We start from the raw sequence: 17,035 nt of genomic DNA on the forward strand, positions 1-17,035 counted from the left end.
AGGCCATGGGAAAGCCAAAGGAGAAAAGCCTTCCTCCTCCGGAGAGGAGGCAACAGCCGAAGTTCCAGCTTCCCATACTCCCCGCAGAGCTAGGGTGGGGGCCTACCTCTTTCCTGGCTCCCGGCCGGCGTTTCTGTCTCAGACAGTCTTGAAGACTGGACCAGGGCATCCGTTTCTCCGCTGTGCCCCATACCCCAGGCCTAGAGTGTGCTGCGACCCTGCGCCCTTGGGGAGCGATACGTCTGTATTTTACTTTAACGAGGGGACCTTGCCCTCGGGTCTGGCCTTTCTCGTGTCTTATTCCCGCGGCACCAAGCTGCGGTAGGACACCCGCCGCGTGTCCTGCCCATACCTTACCAAGCCCTGATGCCTTGCAAGGTCCCCTGTGCGCACGCGGCCCCGGTTGCTGCGCCTTGGTGCAAAGGTTGCGCGCTGCCGCCGCTGCCAAAGCCTCCCAGGTTGCTCATGTTCACAAAGGATCCGCCGCCCGTGGCGCTGCAGGCGGGCTGCATGGCGGTGGTCGCTGCGGTGGCCGCGCTGCTGCCGCCGCTGGTGGGGTAGGCACAGCCGTAGCTGCCACTGTAGGCCGCGGCTGCGGCTGCAGCGGCTGCGGCAGCAGCTGCGGCGGCGGCCGAGTTCCCGTAGCCGTAGGCGGGGAAGCTGTTATAGGAGTAGGCGCCCGCGCCCACGCTGTAGGGCGCACCATAGGCCTGAGCGCTGGGCGTGACGCACGGCTTGCCGTCCCGCACTAGCACCGGCACTGCCACGCGGCGAGGTGGCGGCGGCGGCGCGTGCGTCCCCAGCTCCAGGGACTTGTCCTGCCGCTGTCTCTTGCACTTGTACCTGCGATTCTGGAACCAGATTTTCACCTGCGTCGACGTGAGCTTCAGGCTGCTGGCAAGGTGCTCGCGCTCCGGCGCTGACAGGTACCGCTGCTGCTTAAACCTGCGCTCCAGCTCGAAGACCTGAGCTTGCGAAAAGAGCACCCGCGGTTTCCGGCGACTGCGCGGCTTCGGCCTTTCGCTGTCCTCGCTTCCCTTACAATCTCCCGCCGCTTCTAGAGACTTCTTCAGCTGGCAGCTTTCTGAAGGAAAAGCAAAACATTAGACGTTCTAGCTCCCTATATACCACACCCCCCACAACCGGGAAGCACAGAGTAGTCCGTAGTAAATGCCTAGATTTGGGGAAAGTTCTTGGTTCCTGGTGGGCAGGGGCCGGGCGTCAGGCGGAGCACCTCCCCGGGAAAAGGCTAGTTCGATGGGGGAGTATATTTAGCTCGCATTTATTAAACCCGAGCATCTGCGAGAAAAAAGATTAAGTGTGTGGCTCCGGACGTTAATGACTATTTTCGGGATGAAAAATTGAGACAGTATTTGCAAACTCGTTTGCCTTCCATTCACCACGGGTAAGTGAAGGTGTGAACGTGTTGGTGGGGACCGGGAGGCCTGGATGCATGGGTTCATTGAGAAGTTTTTTTTCTCTTCAGAAATATCCAAGTGTAAGTCGTAGGCGAAGCCCAAGAACTGATTTTTCCCCCTTATCAAAACTACTGAGAGTGTGTCTATGACAATATTAGTATATTACAGAGGAAAAAAAGTTGGACGGGCCGATAAACAGTTTCATGCCTGTTTTAGGCCTGGTGAACTGTCAGAGAAAAGGCCTTGGCCTCCGCCAGATCAAACCTCCACTTGGAGAGGAGATTCTTTGATTCTGCCTCCCTTTCGTACATTTTCCTGGGTGCTTGTTAGTTACCTGGTTTTCCTGCCCAGCCCACCTCTGAACTGCTGTGCATTTAGAATCCCCATCTGCCTTCGGGCTTTAACCATTCTGTTCTGCCCACAGCCTGAGACACAAAAACAAACACTAGGATTTTCTTTTAAGGCCTTTACCTCAAGGGTGTGATTTGGTGCGGCGGTCATCTGAAATGGCTTGTTCCCCCCCCCCACACACACACACCAACCATCCCCTCTCCTTTCGCCTAGTGCCTAGTGCTCAGGCTTAAGGTAGTGTCTTATCAAAGTTTCTTGCTCACTAGGACGCTAAAAACACAACCTGCTTGCATTGTCTTTTTCGGAAAAGCCAGGGTGACTGCCTCGTTGAGCTCACATTAGACGGAAAAGGCCGAAAAATGGCAGACAACTGCCTCCTTTTTGAGAGGAGGGGTGTGCGTGAGAAAACACACACAAACACACACACACACACACACACACACACACACACACACGGAGATGTTAGGACCCACCCTCTGGGCCCATGTCACTGATGGCTTATGGAACTAGGCTTGCAAGAATTACTTTCCCTTCCCTCAGGGGCTGCTCCCGATCCCAGTTCTAGAAGAGTACTTGTCAGAATCACCTCCTCTTTCCCCCCTGCCCCAGCTCCATCTCAGGTACCTGTGCAACGTAGAATTGCCCTTGAGCCTGGAGCAGGCTTGACCCTACCAAATGTGAAAGGGGCGGGTGGCCATGCTGGCAAGGTTTGTGGGTTGTTTATGGGCGCTGAGCCATTGCCCCAGGTGTATCAAGGTTTCCTTTCTCCCCCCCCCCCCACTCACTTTGGCTCCGTTCTCTCACAACCTCCTCTTCTTGTTCCTTGGGTCCGCTGCAGGAGTCTGGAAGGACTGTGTGGACATAGCTCTGAGGACAGAGACCTGAATCTCCGTGGCCCTCAGCAGCAGCTAGTGAGTTTAAATACGACAGTTTCTCTCCCTCTTCTTCCTCGTCCTCTTCCCCGGCGTCAGAAAACTGTGCCCCTTCAGCCGCGGCCAGCATGCAGGGCGCCGAGTGGAAGTGCTGCTCCAATTCCGCTTGCAAGTGAGCTCCGTGGAAGTGCTGCTGCTGTTCCAGATTCAAAATGTCTTTGACTGAGAAAGGGGTGGAGGTGACCGGGCTTGGTAACATCATCAGGGCCACTTAATTGTCCAGTCCAAATACTCAATAAATCCCGGCGGGGGCGGGGAGGTAGTGCGGCGGCTCCAGCTCTTCTTCTGGACTCCGCGGTGTTGCGGAGTCGAGCTTTTGACAGACGCGGTACTGCTCCAGTCTAAATCGCCTCCATTGGCCGGGACCTGGGGGGTCTGGGTTTTGTTACAAGCAACTGCAAAGACTGGGGCCGGGGCTGTGAAGCCTCTGTCCGGTCCGGGGGGCTGGGCGTCACGACGAGGGGCGTGGTCAGCAGCCTGGCCTCCTTCCCAATTGGTTCTGGCTTATGTGGGCCACGCCCTTCGCGTCCGCCCTGTGAGATCTTGCTGCGCTACCAGAAATAGGCAGGGGCTGGAATAGGGTCGTGAGGTCCTAGTAGTTGTAGGAGAAGCTGCAATGAACCGGGTGTCCGAATCACCGATTCCCGTTCCACCTAGCTGCACCTTCCCGGCCAGGGGCAGTTCTAAGAAGCTCACTCACTGCCCATGAACCAACAAACTCCTGGAAGGATGCCACAAGACTGTGGTTTTCCAGCTGCTTCGAGGCAGAAAAACTTCATGGCCAGTAAATACCGGACTGTGGATTCCTAAGGAGAAGCGAGCTGCATCTACGGAAATATGAGCAACGTGTCAAATTCTACCTTGTCTTTGCTCTAGCTGTGTTCACTACCCGGAGTGCCTTTTCAACCCTCATTTCCATGAATGAAAAACTGTTCTCCAAGGCTCTACTGAAATATCACGTCTTCCAAGGAAGCCCCACCAGCCGCTTAGGCCGGAGGTTCCTCTTTTTTCTGAACTTGCTCAGTTAGTAATGCCACTCCCTCCCCTACCTAGTCCCATAGCTGTATGTGTCCTCCTGGTTTGTCACGTTAGATCGTGAGTCCCTGAGGACAGGGTCCAGATCGTATTTGCCCTTGCAGCCCTCGCAGTGGCTGCAGAGAGCAGGTATGTGAAAGACATGATGCCGGGTTCTGCGCTGGTGTTCAGGTGCTTTTGCTTCGAATCCCGGCCCCAGCCAGTATTTGGTCTTGGATGGTGCCAGTTTCCTCGTTTTATATGAAGGAGCCGAATTCCCTCGTCTGAGGTCATTGCTTTAGTTTAACAAAAGGCTAACCAGGCCGGAAGCATAGCGCAGGGTCTATGAATGCTGAACTCAGAACACGTAAACGTTTCCTCAGAGGTCAGAGCAGTGTTTGTTGACTGCACCGATTCGTTCCTGGCTAGAGTGCCAGTGCACACACCGGGTGGCCTTATGAAAGCAGGAGTAGTGAGAGGGGAATCTGGTCCCAGAAGGGAGGGCACCCAGCAATGGCTGCAGCTCTTTCTTCCTTCTGAAGTCGGGAGCCTGAGTATAGGCCTCGTTTCCCCACCTACTCGCTGTCTGAGACCTTGGTTGTATTCTGTGGGGAGAGTATCTATAGCCTCAGATTCTGAAAACGGCCTGCTGGGGATCACCTTCTGGCATCCGCCTGCCTGTGTGCTTAGCCTCCTGAGTAGCAGCGGTCATCATTGTGAGATTAACAGCAAAATGCGTGGGCAGCACGCCTGGGAAAAAACAAAGTAGGAGCAGTGCAGCCCCTAAGTTTTGTTTTCTCCTCTCCTCTCCTCTCCTCTCCTCTCTTCCCCTCTCCTCTTATCTTCTTTTTGCCAGTAGAGCCGCACTTTTTGGGAGATACTATTTTCAACTAGAAGGGATGAACAGAAGGCGCAGTGACTGAAGATGACGCCCCGGGATACGTGTAGACGTGGCGCAAATTAGGGATTACATGGAGAGCGGCCTTGCAGAACCCGCAGTCCGGGCGAGAGGAGTTGATGCTTTCGGCCCTGGAGAGAAAGAACCAAGAGTTGGGAGGAGAGAGAGGCGGGGCTCTTGGGGGAGAGAGCGGAAACGCAGTGAGGAGGCTGCGCCAGGGGCCACCGAGGAAGCTAGGAGGAGGATTCCTCCACGTGGCCCGGGGGAGATGGGGAGAGATTATCTGTGGGTAGGCCCTGGCTCCATGAAACCATTCCTTGGTGTCAGGAACCTTTTTCACTTTAAGATTTGAGACTGTTGATGCCGCAGGCGGAGGCCGTGGTGGCTACGAAAGGCCATCAGTCCAAGGAAAAACTGTGCCTGGTTTTGCTGCGGATCCGAAGCGCAACGGTGCAGAGCGAGGTGGGGTGAGTGCGCCGCACTGCAGGGTGGGGACTTTGAGTGGACGTGCGAGCAAACTGCCAGTCAGAGGACCAGAAGGAACCCATGCTACAGTCTCAGCCCCCCACCCCCCCACCCCCACCTTGCCGCCAGCTCCAGGGCAAAACCCTCGCGGAGAAATACTTCTGTTCCCCTCTGCTCTATTTTCTTAGCTTTCAAGGGACTTCAAGATTTAGACAAAAGAAAAGATAAAAGCTTTTGCTTCCGTTGGAAGCACGTATTTCTCTTTGCTTGGTACCTTGCTACGCAGCAGCTCTTCGCCCTCACCTAAACCTTGCCCCAGCTCCTTGGTTGGGTGAACCCCCACTCCCACCCCGTCCAACGCCTGCGACTCAGTGACACATCCACACACCTGCTGAAGGTGGAGAAGTCCCACTCAGGCCTCTTCTCTCTGCTCTCATAGATGGCTGAGTGCTCCCCACCTTCAGGAGCCCCTGGCCTGTGTCTCCTCCAAATCCCGTTGCTTGCTACCGCTACCTGGTCAAGCATCCTCAAAACACACTTGGAAGGCTCTCTCTTGAAGACCCAGGCCAAGTTGCTCCACAGCAGGTTAGGACAGGACCCGGCCTGTAAGGACTCTGTGGAGAGCCTGGTGAACACGCCAGCATGTGCCATCTATGGCCCACCTTGCTCATCCCGGCACACGGCTGGTGCAGCACGCAGGACACTTCCACCTACCCTTGATTTTTAGGCTTGATCTTTGATTTTTGCCCAGGGCACAGACTAGGTCATCTCTAGTTTCTCTTTCCAAATTGTTTAGTTTTGACTTATACTGGTTTCTAAGTAGCTGGTACCCAACCACGGATCCTAGCCAGGCCAATCCTCTCCAGGTGGCCTCCCTTTCCTGCGCCAGCAGTGGGCACCTGTGTGAATCACCAAGCCTGTGTACTTGCAACTGGCTGCACGCCTCGCCTCTGCCGCCCGCCCGCCATAAGACAGGAGCCACACTGAGCTGGCTTATCAGAGCACAGAATCTAGTTCACTGTATCCAGTTACTAGGTGTTCTGGGGGCATTTGTATTCTCTTCTCTGAAAAGATCTTAGAAATCTTGGATCTGTGCTAAATTAACAATAGGTTTCCATATCAGACAGTTTAGCCAATTACTGTCAGATAAAGTAAATATGACTCTGCAGCTTGGTTTTGTTTTAGTCTATGTGTCTGCCTTCCATCCCCTGGAACATATCACAAACATCCCTCATCGGATATTTGATTACAGATCTTGCTGAAGTGGTGGCAAATTCCCTGGAGCGGGGTGCTTCATAGACTTATGTATTCTAAATAAAATGATAATTTTAAGAAGCCGTGTGTTAACCCTCATAATAAACGAATTACCAACTGAACACGTGGTAATTTTGAAAGTTGTCTTTGTGTTATACTGTAACAAAGTTACTTACTTTCTGCACATATAAAATAGGCAAATGCTCAATAGTTTTTGTTCCATCTGCCACTATTTGTCTTGTTCCAGAAACAAGTTGAAAGTTTCCTGTCTTTAAATTTTATTTCAATGTAGTACTCCAGTGATTTTTCTATTCAACTATGAAAAAAATGATGTTGCCATAAACATAGCTGGCCTGAAATAAATGAAAATTTAAGTGAGTTTTTAAGCACTTTGACTGCTGTCCTAGAAATTCCATTCTAGTGGCTTACACACACCAAGAAAGAAAAGAAACGTGAAAGGGCTTCATTTTTAGCAGCAAAACTAAGTGGGATTTTGTTGCTTTGTGTGCTGTATTTGGTTTTGGGCTGTTTGTTTGTTTGTTTTTAGCTTAGAGATGTTAGAAAGCTGTCCCCAAACTCCTGAGTGTCACCTGCACGTTAGTGGTAAGAAGGGTGAATGTATTATCTGATTTTAACTGATTTGAGTTATGAATCTGGTCTTCAAAGGCTGAGCTATAGCCCGTTGTATAATTTTAAGGAGATGCCAACCTTCTCACTAGAAAGCGTTAAACTTATCTAATTTCGTGTGTGTGTGTGTGTGTGTGTGTGTGTGTGTGTGTGTGTGTATTTCTGTGGTGGGCTAATGTTATGTGAGTGATTTTTAAATGGGTAGTTTGCTTTGCACTTATGGACCTTTTTCTAGATTTTGTTTGGAATTAATTAATTATTTTTTGGAATAAAAATTTTAAACAACTCATTGTTTCTCTTCCATGAGGGAGAAAAAAAAAATCAGTCCAAATCCAGCGAATTGTGTGGTCTGTCATATAAATGACAAGCCATGGCGGAGGGTTCCGATTTTTCAGGGTGTAGAGTTTTCACTCATATTTTATCACATCTGACCCACTCCAACACTTTTAAAGATAAAAATGTAAATTGAGATTTCCTCACCAAATCCAGCTCCGTTATGCCAATACTCCACCGAAGTTAGAAGACTATCTTGGTTGAAAGAGATCAGTATTTCTTCAAACGAAAATGCCTAAAACAAAGGATGCCTTACACAGGCATTTATTTGTATTGACGTGTGTGCTATTTAAAAATGCAGTGAGCAGTTTTAACTAGAGGATTTAACTGGAATTCGGAACGCATTCCGTAGGTCTTTTTTTTTAACTTCCTGTAGCTAAATTTCAACGTTTACAGACCTTCCAAAATACAATCTAACTTCAGAAGGCTCTTTAAGTCTTTGGTGAACAAATTCGCTCAAACTAGAGCGACTGCTTTGCTTGCTCTCGCGGTTCGCTGAGCAGAAAGTTGGGAAAAGCGAGAAGAGTGGCAACCGCCGTCGGAACAGCAAATTGTTCTAGTCTCTTCTTCCGAAACCACGAACAGGCTTCTAGGGACCTTGACCTCCTGGGGCGACCTACAAACTTCTCCCCAGTCTCCCTGGGGTCCTTTAGGGTAAAATAACTTTAAACCTTTTAAGGAAGACAGATACCTTTCCCATTTGCAGGAAAGCATTGCTGGGGTTGGTATTTTAAATCTCTCAAGTGTGTTTTCTTTTGGCTCTGTCTGTGTGAGGCCCGGAGGTCTGACTTTGGTCCGCACTTGGACGGCCGGCGATTCTCTAGGTTAGTCGGGACGCTCTGTCTGTCAGCCGAGCCAAGAGTCTCTGGACACCTTGGCTTCTGGCTTCCGAAACTCCAGGAGCCCCTTAGTGCTCTCGTCTCCTCTCCCCAAGGGAGTCCAGGTTTTATTCTCAGTACGCCCGGATGGGCGGTGCGTGGAGCCTTGAGATGTAGGCTCTGCCCGGAATTGGCTAGAAATTGGGAGGTGGAGAGGAATGAGGCCCCGGTGGGTGCAGTGACGCTGGGGGTCGGAGGGTAGAGGGGTGGAGTAGGGGGGTGGAAGAGGGGTCCAAGGCAACTGGATCAGAGGTGCGACGCGCCCCAGAAGCCAGGGCCAGGCCTCAGGACACCGCAACCTCGCCCGCGCCGAGATTTTAGAGTGTGCGCTAAAGGCCAAGGACTTGGGAGCTTCCAGGCTGCTGGGCTGCTGGTGAGGCGGACTACTTGCTAGCGGGCGCTGCCTCTCTAAGCTCCCGCGCTCCGTTTCAGCGAATTGCAGGCTTTTCCCGCGGCGTCTCTCTCTAGCTTTGGGGCCCTAAGGAACAGGCGATCTAACAGACTCTCAGGAGGCCTCATATTTGTCCTTGAACCTGCCCCTAAGATTTCAAACCTCTCCACCCGAGAGGATGGGACCTTCTCACCGGTTCCGCCGCCTCCGCCGAGGAACTCCAGAGTCCGTAGACCTCCCAGGCCCTTCCTCCTCACAGCCTTGCCCGCAGCCTTCTATCTCTTCTCGCTCCAGGCCTCTCTTCTCCCATTTCCCAGTCCCTTCCTTCTTCGAGCCCTTTCTCTTCTTCACTCTCCCTTTCCCGGCTACCTTACTCCCACTTCCTTTCCCCCCCCCCCTCCAACAACCAGCTCCCTGCACAGCTAGCTCTCTCTACCCCTTCCCACCTGTTGGCGTCCCTTTTCTCACCTCCTCTCCATTTTTCCCTCCTACCCCCCTCCATCTTAGCTCCCCACTTAGAACTTGTTAGTTTTGCTTTTGTTTTAAAGTCTTGATCCTCACAGGTGTTTGATTAAAACAACGGCAACAACAATAACAACCCCGGAGGCTTCAAATCAGTGCAACACACGCCCGCCCGGGTCGCCCCATTCCTGAGCTCGAGCAGCTCCCCAAATCCCAGCTCTGTGCCTCAGACTGCTCAAGAAAATGCCAGAGCATCAAATGAATGGGATTTTAGTCCTTGCCTTGCTCCACCGCCTAAAACGTCTAACCCACCCCACTTTCATTCTCTAGCAGCCATAGCAAGAGGGGGGGCATAGGGTGTAGACTCCAGGTGGCAGGCTGGCCTGCCCTCCTCGTGGAAATCCCCTCCAGGCTGATCCTGAGCAGACTGCATTTCCTTCTATTGTGGCCATCCGCAGACGCCATTGCAGAGCTGGGGGTGAGCCTGAGGCCCCTACTTCAGGCATCTCTTAAGAGTAAATGGGGTCTCCCAGATAGGGACTGTGGCTCCACACCTCACACAGGTGAAGAAGATTGATCAATCACCTTCCTCCCCCTTTCCCCAAAACACCACTTATGTGCTGGGGATTGTTGAGCCTTGAGGGCACTCAAGCCAGAAGATACACCCATGAGTGCTTTGAATCTCTGGGGCCAAATCTGGGAGAGTGTAGTGAGTTTTACCATCTTCTCACCCCACGCAGCCTTGTAAAGATTGAATACTTAGCAGCTGCAAAAGGCCCCGTGGCTCATCACAGCCCCCTACCCTTCTTAGCTGCCCGTTCTGGGGTGTGGGGAGCCACTGAATCACTGGCCTCCTAAAGGACACTAGCCTTGGGGGGGCGGTGTTTCTTCCTGTGTCTTTAGCTGCATGGCAGACAGGGGGCTACTCCCTGGTCCACCCTTTAACCTTCAATCTGCTACCATGTTTTGAGATTGGTGACAGCTGTATCACTTTGAGAAAGAAAACAGATGGATACAGATTTGATTTATGTCAACCTCCTTGTCGATCTCTTCATAAAAACAGAAGGGCTTTCCTGGGCCAGCATCGTGTACACATGCATCTACGCAGGGATGAAGGCACGCGGACCACATTGAAGCCTGGCGTGTGTCATTACAACTCCCCATCTGTATTCTCCTCCCACACAGCCCACGGGAAAGAGAATTACTGGTAGTGACGTGAGATAGAGCGAGAAGTGTTTATATGATCCAAGGTGAAAACTAACATCCATGGCTGGGCGCGCTGCTTTCCTACAGACAGTTTATAGGGTCTTCACAATTAGTCTAGTTCAAAGCGGCCCCAGAAGGACCTGTCTAAGCTGTTGTAGTCAGGGGAGAAGGAATAGATTTTTATTGCTAAAATTGTAATGTCACTGTGTGCGTGATTGAAAGTAATAAAACTACATTGAAACATTCTGTGCCACATATGACCCTGTATTTGCATACTAAGGAAGGTGGCCTGTGTGTATGGATATATATGAATATACACACATATGAATATACACACATATGAATATACACACATATGGATACACACACATATGAATATACACACATATGAATATACACACATATGAATATACACACATATGAATATACACACATATGAATATACACACATATGAATATACACACATATGAATATACACACATATGGATATTTACATATATTCACACACATATATTCATATATACACACACATACATATATGCTCTAACAATGCATGAGCATGTGTGGACATGGAATATTTTATACCTCTCACAACTGGCCAGCCCACAAACACATATGTGGTTGGATGTATACAAGCTTTCTGAGCTTGTTTGTGCATAGGGAGGTCCTCATAACTTTTTGCACTGTATGGAGACTCCTCCAAAGAGAAGAGGCAGCTCTGTCCACGGGTGGGGTCCAGGAAAACTTGGCTTTCTCTGAGTTATAACCTTATTTCACACCTCAGTCCTGGACCAGAGCACCGCCCATGGAGTCACAGAGTGGGTTAGAGCCTTGCTCATGTTATAGCCATGTGACTTTAATCCAGTTTTTAACCTCACCAAACTGCAATTTTCTCACCCATAAAAGAAGATAAAAATGGAGGCTGGAAAGATGGCTCTGCAGTTAAGAATCCTTGTTTCTCTTGCTGAAAACCTGGGTTCAGTTCCCAGCTGTATAGAGCAGCTTGCAGCTGTCTGCAAGTCCAGTCCCAGTGGTGATCTGATGCCCTCTTCTGACCTCTGTGGACACCAGACACCACATGGTGCACGTATTCTCATGCCAGCAAACACTCATAAAATAAAAAAATATATAAATCATTTTTCAAGGAAGATAACAATGGTGTGGACTTTATAGATCTGTCATAAGGATTAAAGAAGTGACAGAAGGCCTGGTGGTGATAGCACTGGCTTGCCTCTAATCCCAGCAGAGGCAGAGGCAGGTGGATCTCTGAGTTCCAGGTTAGCCCGGTCTACAGAGTGAGTTCCAAGACAGCCAGGGCTGTGTGGAGAAATCCTGTCTCAACAAACAAACAAACAACAACAACAAAAACCCAAACCCAACCCAACCCAACCAACCAAAAACACCAGAGAGAATCTTAGTATGGTGACACACACATTGGTAGTCCCAGCCTAGGGGAAGTGGAAGCAGGAGGATAGGGAATCAGGAGTTCAAATCCAGCCTCAGGTACATAATGAGTTCCAGGTCAGCTCGTCTCTAAATGAACAAATAAACAGGTCAGAGAAACGTTAGAAAAATTTTGTAGGATATCTGAAGGGGGCTTATGAGAGGTGGTCTCTGGTTCAGGCAAGGAAATGCTGAACCTGTGCTGGTCTGAGCTTAGGACAGGATTCCTAGGACTCCCAGGCTCCCTGTGCTCTGACCTGGGTCGTGGTAAAGGGACAGGAATTGTTCTCTTAATCTTTAGGAAATAAGGTGCGTGGAGTCACCAACAGCCTTCTCTTGGCCCCCACCCCATCACTATTCTCCCCCCCCCCGCACCCCCCAGCCCCAGAGATCTCCAAACTTAACCAAGCTTCCTGCTTCCACGAATGCGTCATTTTTTCAGCTGCTGTAAATGAATCTGAATCTCTAAAGTCTCATGTCATTGTTATCATGTTTAGATAAAGATCTGGCCGATTAGTGTCCTTACAGGAATGCAAATAAATCATCTGCCCTGGACCTACCCTGGAGGTGGGCATCTCCCGGATAGCGCTTTCTCTCTTCCCTTTCTGGTTTTGGGCAACAGCAGCACCTCATCTTGGAAGCATCTGGATTGTGGTTTTGCCACGAGATCTCATCTTTCTCACCGTCTCTGGGCCTGTTAAGAGCGACGAACTCTGCGACTTGATGGTAAGAGTAGAGTTAACAGCAATAACATCCCCAGCTGTGACCATCTAGGTAATGCCCGAATTGCTTTAAGCCTATGCTAAGTGTCCACCATTGCTGTTTCTGTGTCTTCCAACAACTCTTGTCTTTGGCCCTATTAACGGACCTGTGTTTCAGAAGAGGGCAAGTGACACTCTGACCCGGTGAAATAAAAGTTGCCCAAGGTTGGCTTAACTGCCTTGCTTCCTACACTCCCTTCCCTTCAACCTATCCCTCCTTTGGAAAACCAGCCTGGCCCCCCCTCAGGCACCATTCTCTAGGGGACCCCTTCTTGCTCTTCACAGCCCCCTCCTTTCAAGCCTCCCTGTCTGCCTGTGTAGAGATCCACAGTTCTCAAGAAGGCTGAGCTTGGGTGGTAGGGTTGACTGAAGGCCGACTTCAAAATAAACACCTCTTGGGATGGGATGGGCAAAGCCTCCCACAGCCAGATTCTCCTCTCCCTCCCCAGCCTAGCTAACCCCTCCCCCTCAAGAGCTGCTTCCTTTTTTCCATCTCCCGATGCCTTCTAAACCCCTCACCTACCACGGAGTTCATAGTAACCATCTAGGCTTCATCAATGTACAAGGGTTTAGTAACACAGTCTCCTTCCGTCACCACAACACACCTTGTAGAGGAATACAGCAGCCACCCGGCTCCTACATAGGGGTGGGGGGCCAGTGTGTGTGTGTGTGTGTGTGTGTGTGTGTGTGTGTGTGTGTGTATGTGTGAAATCTAACTTCGAAGGTCAACAGAACAGGCAAAGGATTGGTGCAAGATTTTCCAGGCAAACGTAGCTGCTCCGCATCATGGAGAGTTAGAAAAAAGATCTTGCCGGTGCAGGGACTCCAGCAACCTTGCTCAGGGACATCTTTCCCTGCCCGAGACCCCTGGGCTTGATTTGTACACCTAGACGCCCCTTCACTCTGGATTCTGGTGTCCTAGTTCCGGGAACGTTGTCTGCCTCCACTATGCTACTGCCTGGCTGTCTGGGCCTAGAGAGCTGCAAGTCTGCGTCTGGGAATAAGACCCAGCCCCCCCCCCCCCAGGCAAGCTGTCCTTTTTTCGTCTCAGCCTATGCTCTGTTCATGAAATAGGACATGCTGTCATAGGTCCCATTGGACAGCTCCACTCCAGACATGCAGGACAGGAATGCTCTGGAACTAGGCTCAGGACCCTCACGTCAGGATCTAGGCTACTAGAATACCTTGGGGATTCAGAGTCACGGGTTCAAATTTGCCATCACCTGTTTTCTGGACTCTTTGCCCTTTCAGCTTTGCTATCCTTCATGGAACTGGAGATCCTAAAAACACCTCCAAGGTTGCCCGAGATTTCAAGATTACCTCTCTGACGCCATTAGAACGCCCGGCACAATCGACGCCAATTAAATATTATTTTATTGTAATTAACCCCGGGACAAGTGGAAGTTGATTTTTTTTTCCGTTTCTGGGTGTGAGACCTGGACCTCTGTGCGCACTGCGCAAGGGATACGGCGACGCCCTTGGACGGACGTTTAGGACGGTTTTTGAAAAGGCGGAATAATCCTGTGTGGGGCCAGCTCTGGTGGTTACATAAACGAAAGAGGGGACCTCAGTGTGTGCGTCGTTTCCGAGCTGCGTGCGTGCAGCAGGCCTGTGCGCGTCAGGAGTCTAGGCGTGTTGACGCGAGTGTGGGGACCTCACCTGCGCAGGGTTTAGATTTCTCCTGCGACAAGACACTCTTGTTCACCTGACGGATGCGTGGTGTCCGCGCTGTGTACACAAACCCGGACGAGGCTGGAGTCCCGGGTGCTCGGCCAGTGGCTCGTCGAACGATTTGCGCTATTAATGGTTATTTTATTTATATTGTTACAATTGTCCCCCCCGGGTCTGTTTACACCAACGTCTGGTCGGCCGGGGCCGCAGTGTTTGGACAGGGGATTACACTAATGGACGGCGAGCAGGGAGGGGTGGGGCAGGCGCTGCTGGAAATCGGGCTTCAGGACGCGGGGTGGGCCTGGGCAGGGGGAACAGAACTCTCCCGGGCTTGGCCTTTGACCTTCCAGGGGAAGGAAACCTGTTTGCCAGTGATAGGAAGCGACATGGGGGCTGGAGGCTGCTGCTCCTGGGCCCCTACCCTTCGGCTCCAAAGACTGACTCTAAACGCCAGGTTGCTCGCTTGGGTGAGCACACTGCCACAGTAAACAAGACCTGGAGCTACCAGGATGCCGGGCACTTTGATGGACTCCCCTCTTTTGACGACCAGTTTAGGGTTTAGGCCTCTGAATGCGAATCACAGCTCTGGGCGCCTGGAGGCCAGCTGTCTTCAAAGAGTCGCTGTGGAGTGAGCTAGAAGCTCTCCAAGTTTGGAAGAGCTAAGATTTTACTTCCACCGCCTGGAATGGGGAGGAGGGGGGGAACGTGGCCTGAGCACCGACCTTGCTAGGTGTGGGACCAGAATTGGTGTCCAGGGTCAAAAGATGGCGGCAGCCTTTAGATTGACTCCGGAATGCTTACGGACCAAGGATCTTTGTTACAGGGCTAGGGTCTGATGTGCAGAAAGAGCTAACATTTAGTTAGCAGTGCTGTGCTATCCTCCAGTACTCTATAGAGTTGGGCTCCGGCCAGTAGTCACAGAAGAGGAAACAGGTAGTACGTGGCAGGCCCAGAACTGTCTGGCGGACTCGAGTGGTGCTAAGCAGTGTTTGTGATATTCATTTGTGATCTCAGCTGAGCTAAGGACCCCCCTCCGCCATCTCCCGAGAGTGTACTGGACACAGGAATCCATCCCTATTGATAACGCCTGTGGCTTCATGAAGGGCGGGGGCGGGGGGCAAAAGACTCGTCCACGAATTCCTGATCAATACGTTTATCTTTACAAGTTATACAAAGGATCGTTAATGTAATCAGTTCGTTTTGAACACAAGCCCAGGCGGTGGTGCGTTTACAACTGTTGATTCTTGAAGCCCGGGGCGTTAAAATCGCCTGCTGGAGATCACACAGCTGGCAGAGCAGAGTCTTCCGGAGTACCTCTTCTTACGTGTCGAAGATCCTGAAGTTCTAAATTCCTTCTCCATTGGCTCCCTCTCCAATCCTCCTGCTCTGTTGGCCAGAGAAAGTATGGCGTGCTCTGCGGGATCTGGGTGTTCCTTGGGGGGGGGGGGGCTGTCTCTGAGAGGTACCTGTAGTTGGGCCATAGGGCCGCCAGAGTCGCCCTGTGCTCTGAGCGCTGCCAGGATGCATGCTCCGGTAAACCGGTAAACCGTTTATCTAAAGACAACTTCTGTTTCTCGTTCCCTGTCTGGAGTTGCCCTGCAGCCAGCAATGAAAAATGCGCCCTTTCCCGAGACTCTAGCGCTGGTGATTTATGTGGGAACCGTCCTAGGCCGGTGAGGCCTGGGCTGCTCTGCCTGGCCTCAGAGGTGGAGGGTGAGGGCGGGCCTGAAAGAGAACCTGGTGCCCCCGCCCTTCCAGCGCCCGCTTTTAAGGCGCCCCTTTCCACCTCGTCCCCCCAGAACATTTTACAGCCGCTCCCCCAGGAAGCTGAGCGCTTTATCGCGGTCAAGTAAACACCATTATCCCAGGTCCATTAACACAGAGATTTTGGCGATGTAAATAGACCTCTAGAGGGAGAAAAGCCCCGCGAACTCCCTTGTAAAACGGTGACTGTTCCTTAAGATTTATGGTCAATATTCTTCCAACCCCCGCTAACCTTCTAAGAAATCCCAATCTTAGCCAGAACCAGAAGATGGGGCACCCCCTCCCCAGCCAAAAAAATCTCGCCCCGGGGTGTTGGCAAGGCTAGGGTGGGGAGTCCTCAGAAGCGCTGACCTCGTCATTAATTTTCTCTCAGTCACAAGCCCAGGAATGCTGATTCCTTTCCGGCTGTGGGTGCATAGATAAACTCTCAGCTGGGAGCTGCCAGCATGGATGACGCCCCCCCCTCCGCCTCTCCCCCCCTCCCCGCCTCTGCTCGGGGACCAGGATGCCTGTGTTCCAGGCTTCTTCCTCATTTGTAAACTGGATAGGGCTTTCAGCAGGTCCTTAGGAGGCTGTAAAACGCGTGGGACTTGTCATTGGTGGGCACTGCCAAAGCCGGCTGCGACCTAGGGCAGGCATCTGGCCTGTTTGGATGGCCTTGCTCTTTTTGCCTTTCTGTTCAAAAGGATGTGCTCACCCTCTTCCCTCTGGTGCCAGCCAACAAATATGCATCAAGTCAGGATGGTGGTGCTGGCTGGCGCAGGGTGAGTGTAGAGACCTTTGTTCACCTCTCCCTTGCAGTTTCTGATTTCTGTTGAGCGACTTGTCCGAGGCGGTTTCTGTTCATCTAGAGCGAATTTTTCTTAACCCCTCAAGTCAATATTTATATCAAACAATGGATTTGGAACAAGGAAGAGTAGCTCAAGTTGGGGGAAACAAAGACAGAAATTCTGCAGGCCAAGCGAAGCAGCAGGAAAAGCCAGCCTCTCTTAATCTAGCCAAGGTCACTTTCTAAGCCTTGTCCATGCTTAGAGGTGGCTCCGAGTTAGCCTGAAGAATGCAGTAAATTTTCTTGAGGGTTACCACCTGTGTAAGAGCGCTTTTTTTGAAGTCACAAGAAAAAACAAAACAAAACAAAAAGCCCAAAAATAGGAGTGCAAGGGGAA

The 17,035-nt window shown here is 51.3% G+C and overlaps 1 protein-coding gene across 1 annotated transcript; it reads right to left on the reverse strand.

Moving 5' to 3' along the window:
* Positions 1–353: 353 nt before the first annotated feature.
* NKX2-3 (NK2 homeobox 3) lies at positions 354–2,903 on the reverse strand (the record flags this gene model as incomplete). Its single annotated transcript, XM_084762526.1, has 2 exons — positions 354–1,084; positions 2,555–2,903. The coding sequence occupies 2 exons, from the start codon at positions 2,901–2,903 to the stop codon at positions 354–356; spliced, it is 1,080 nt and encodes a 359-aa protein (XP_084618652.1).
* Between the last annotated feature and the right edge of the window lie 14,132 nt (positions 2,904–17,035).

Source organism: Acomys minous (assembly GCF_964271855.1).
Source record: "Acomys minous genome assembly, chromosome: 2".
NCBI classification, from domain to species: Eukaryota; Metazoa; Chordata; class Mammalia; order Rodentia; family Muridae; genus Acomys; species Acomys minous.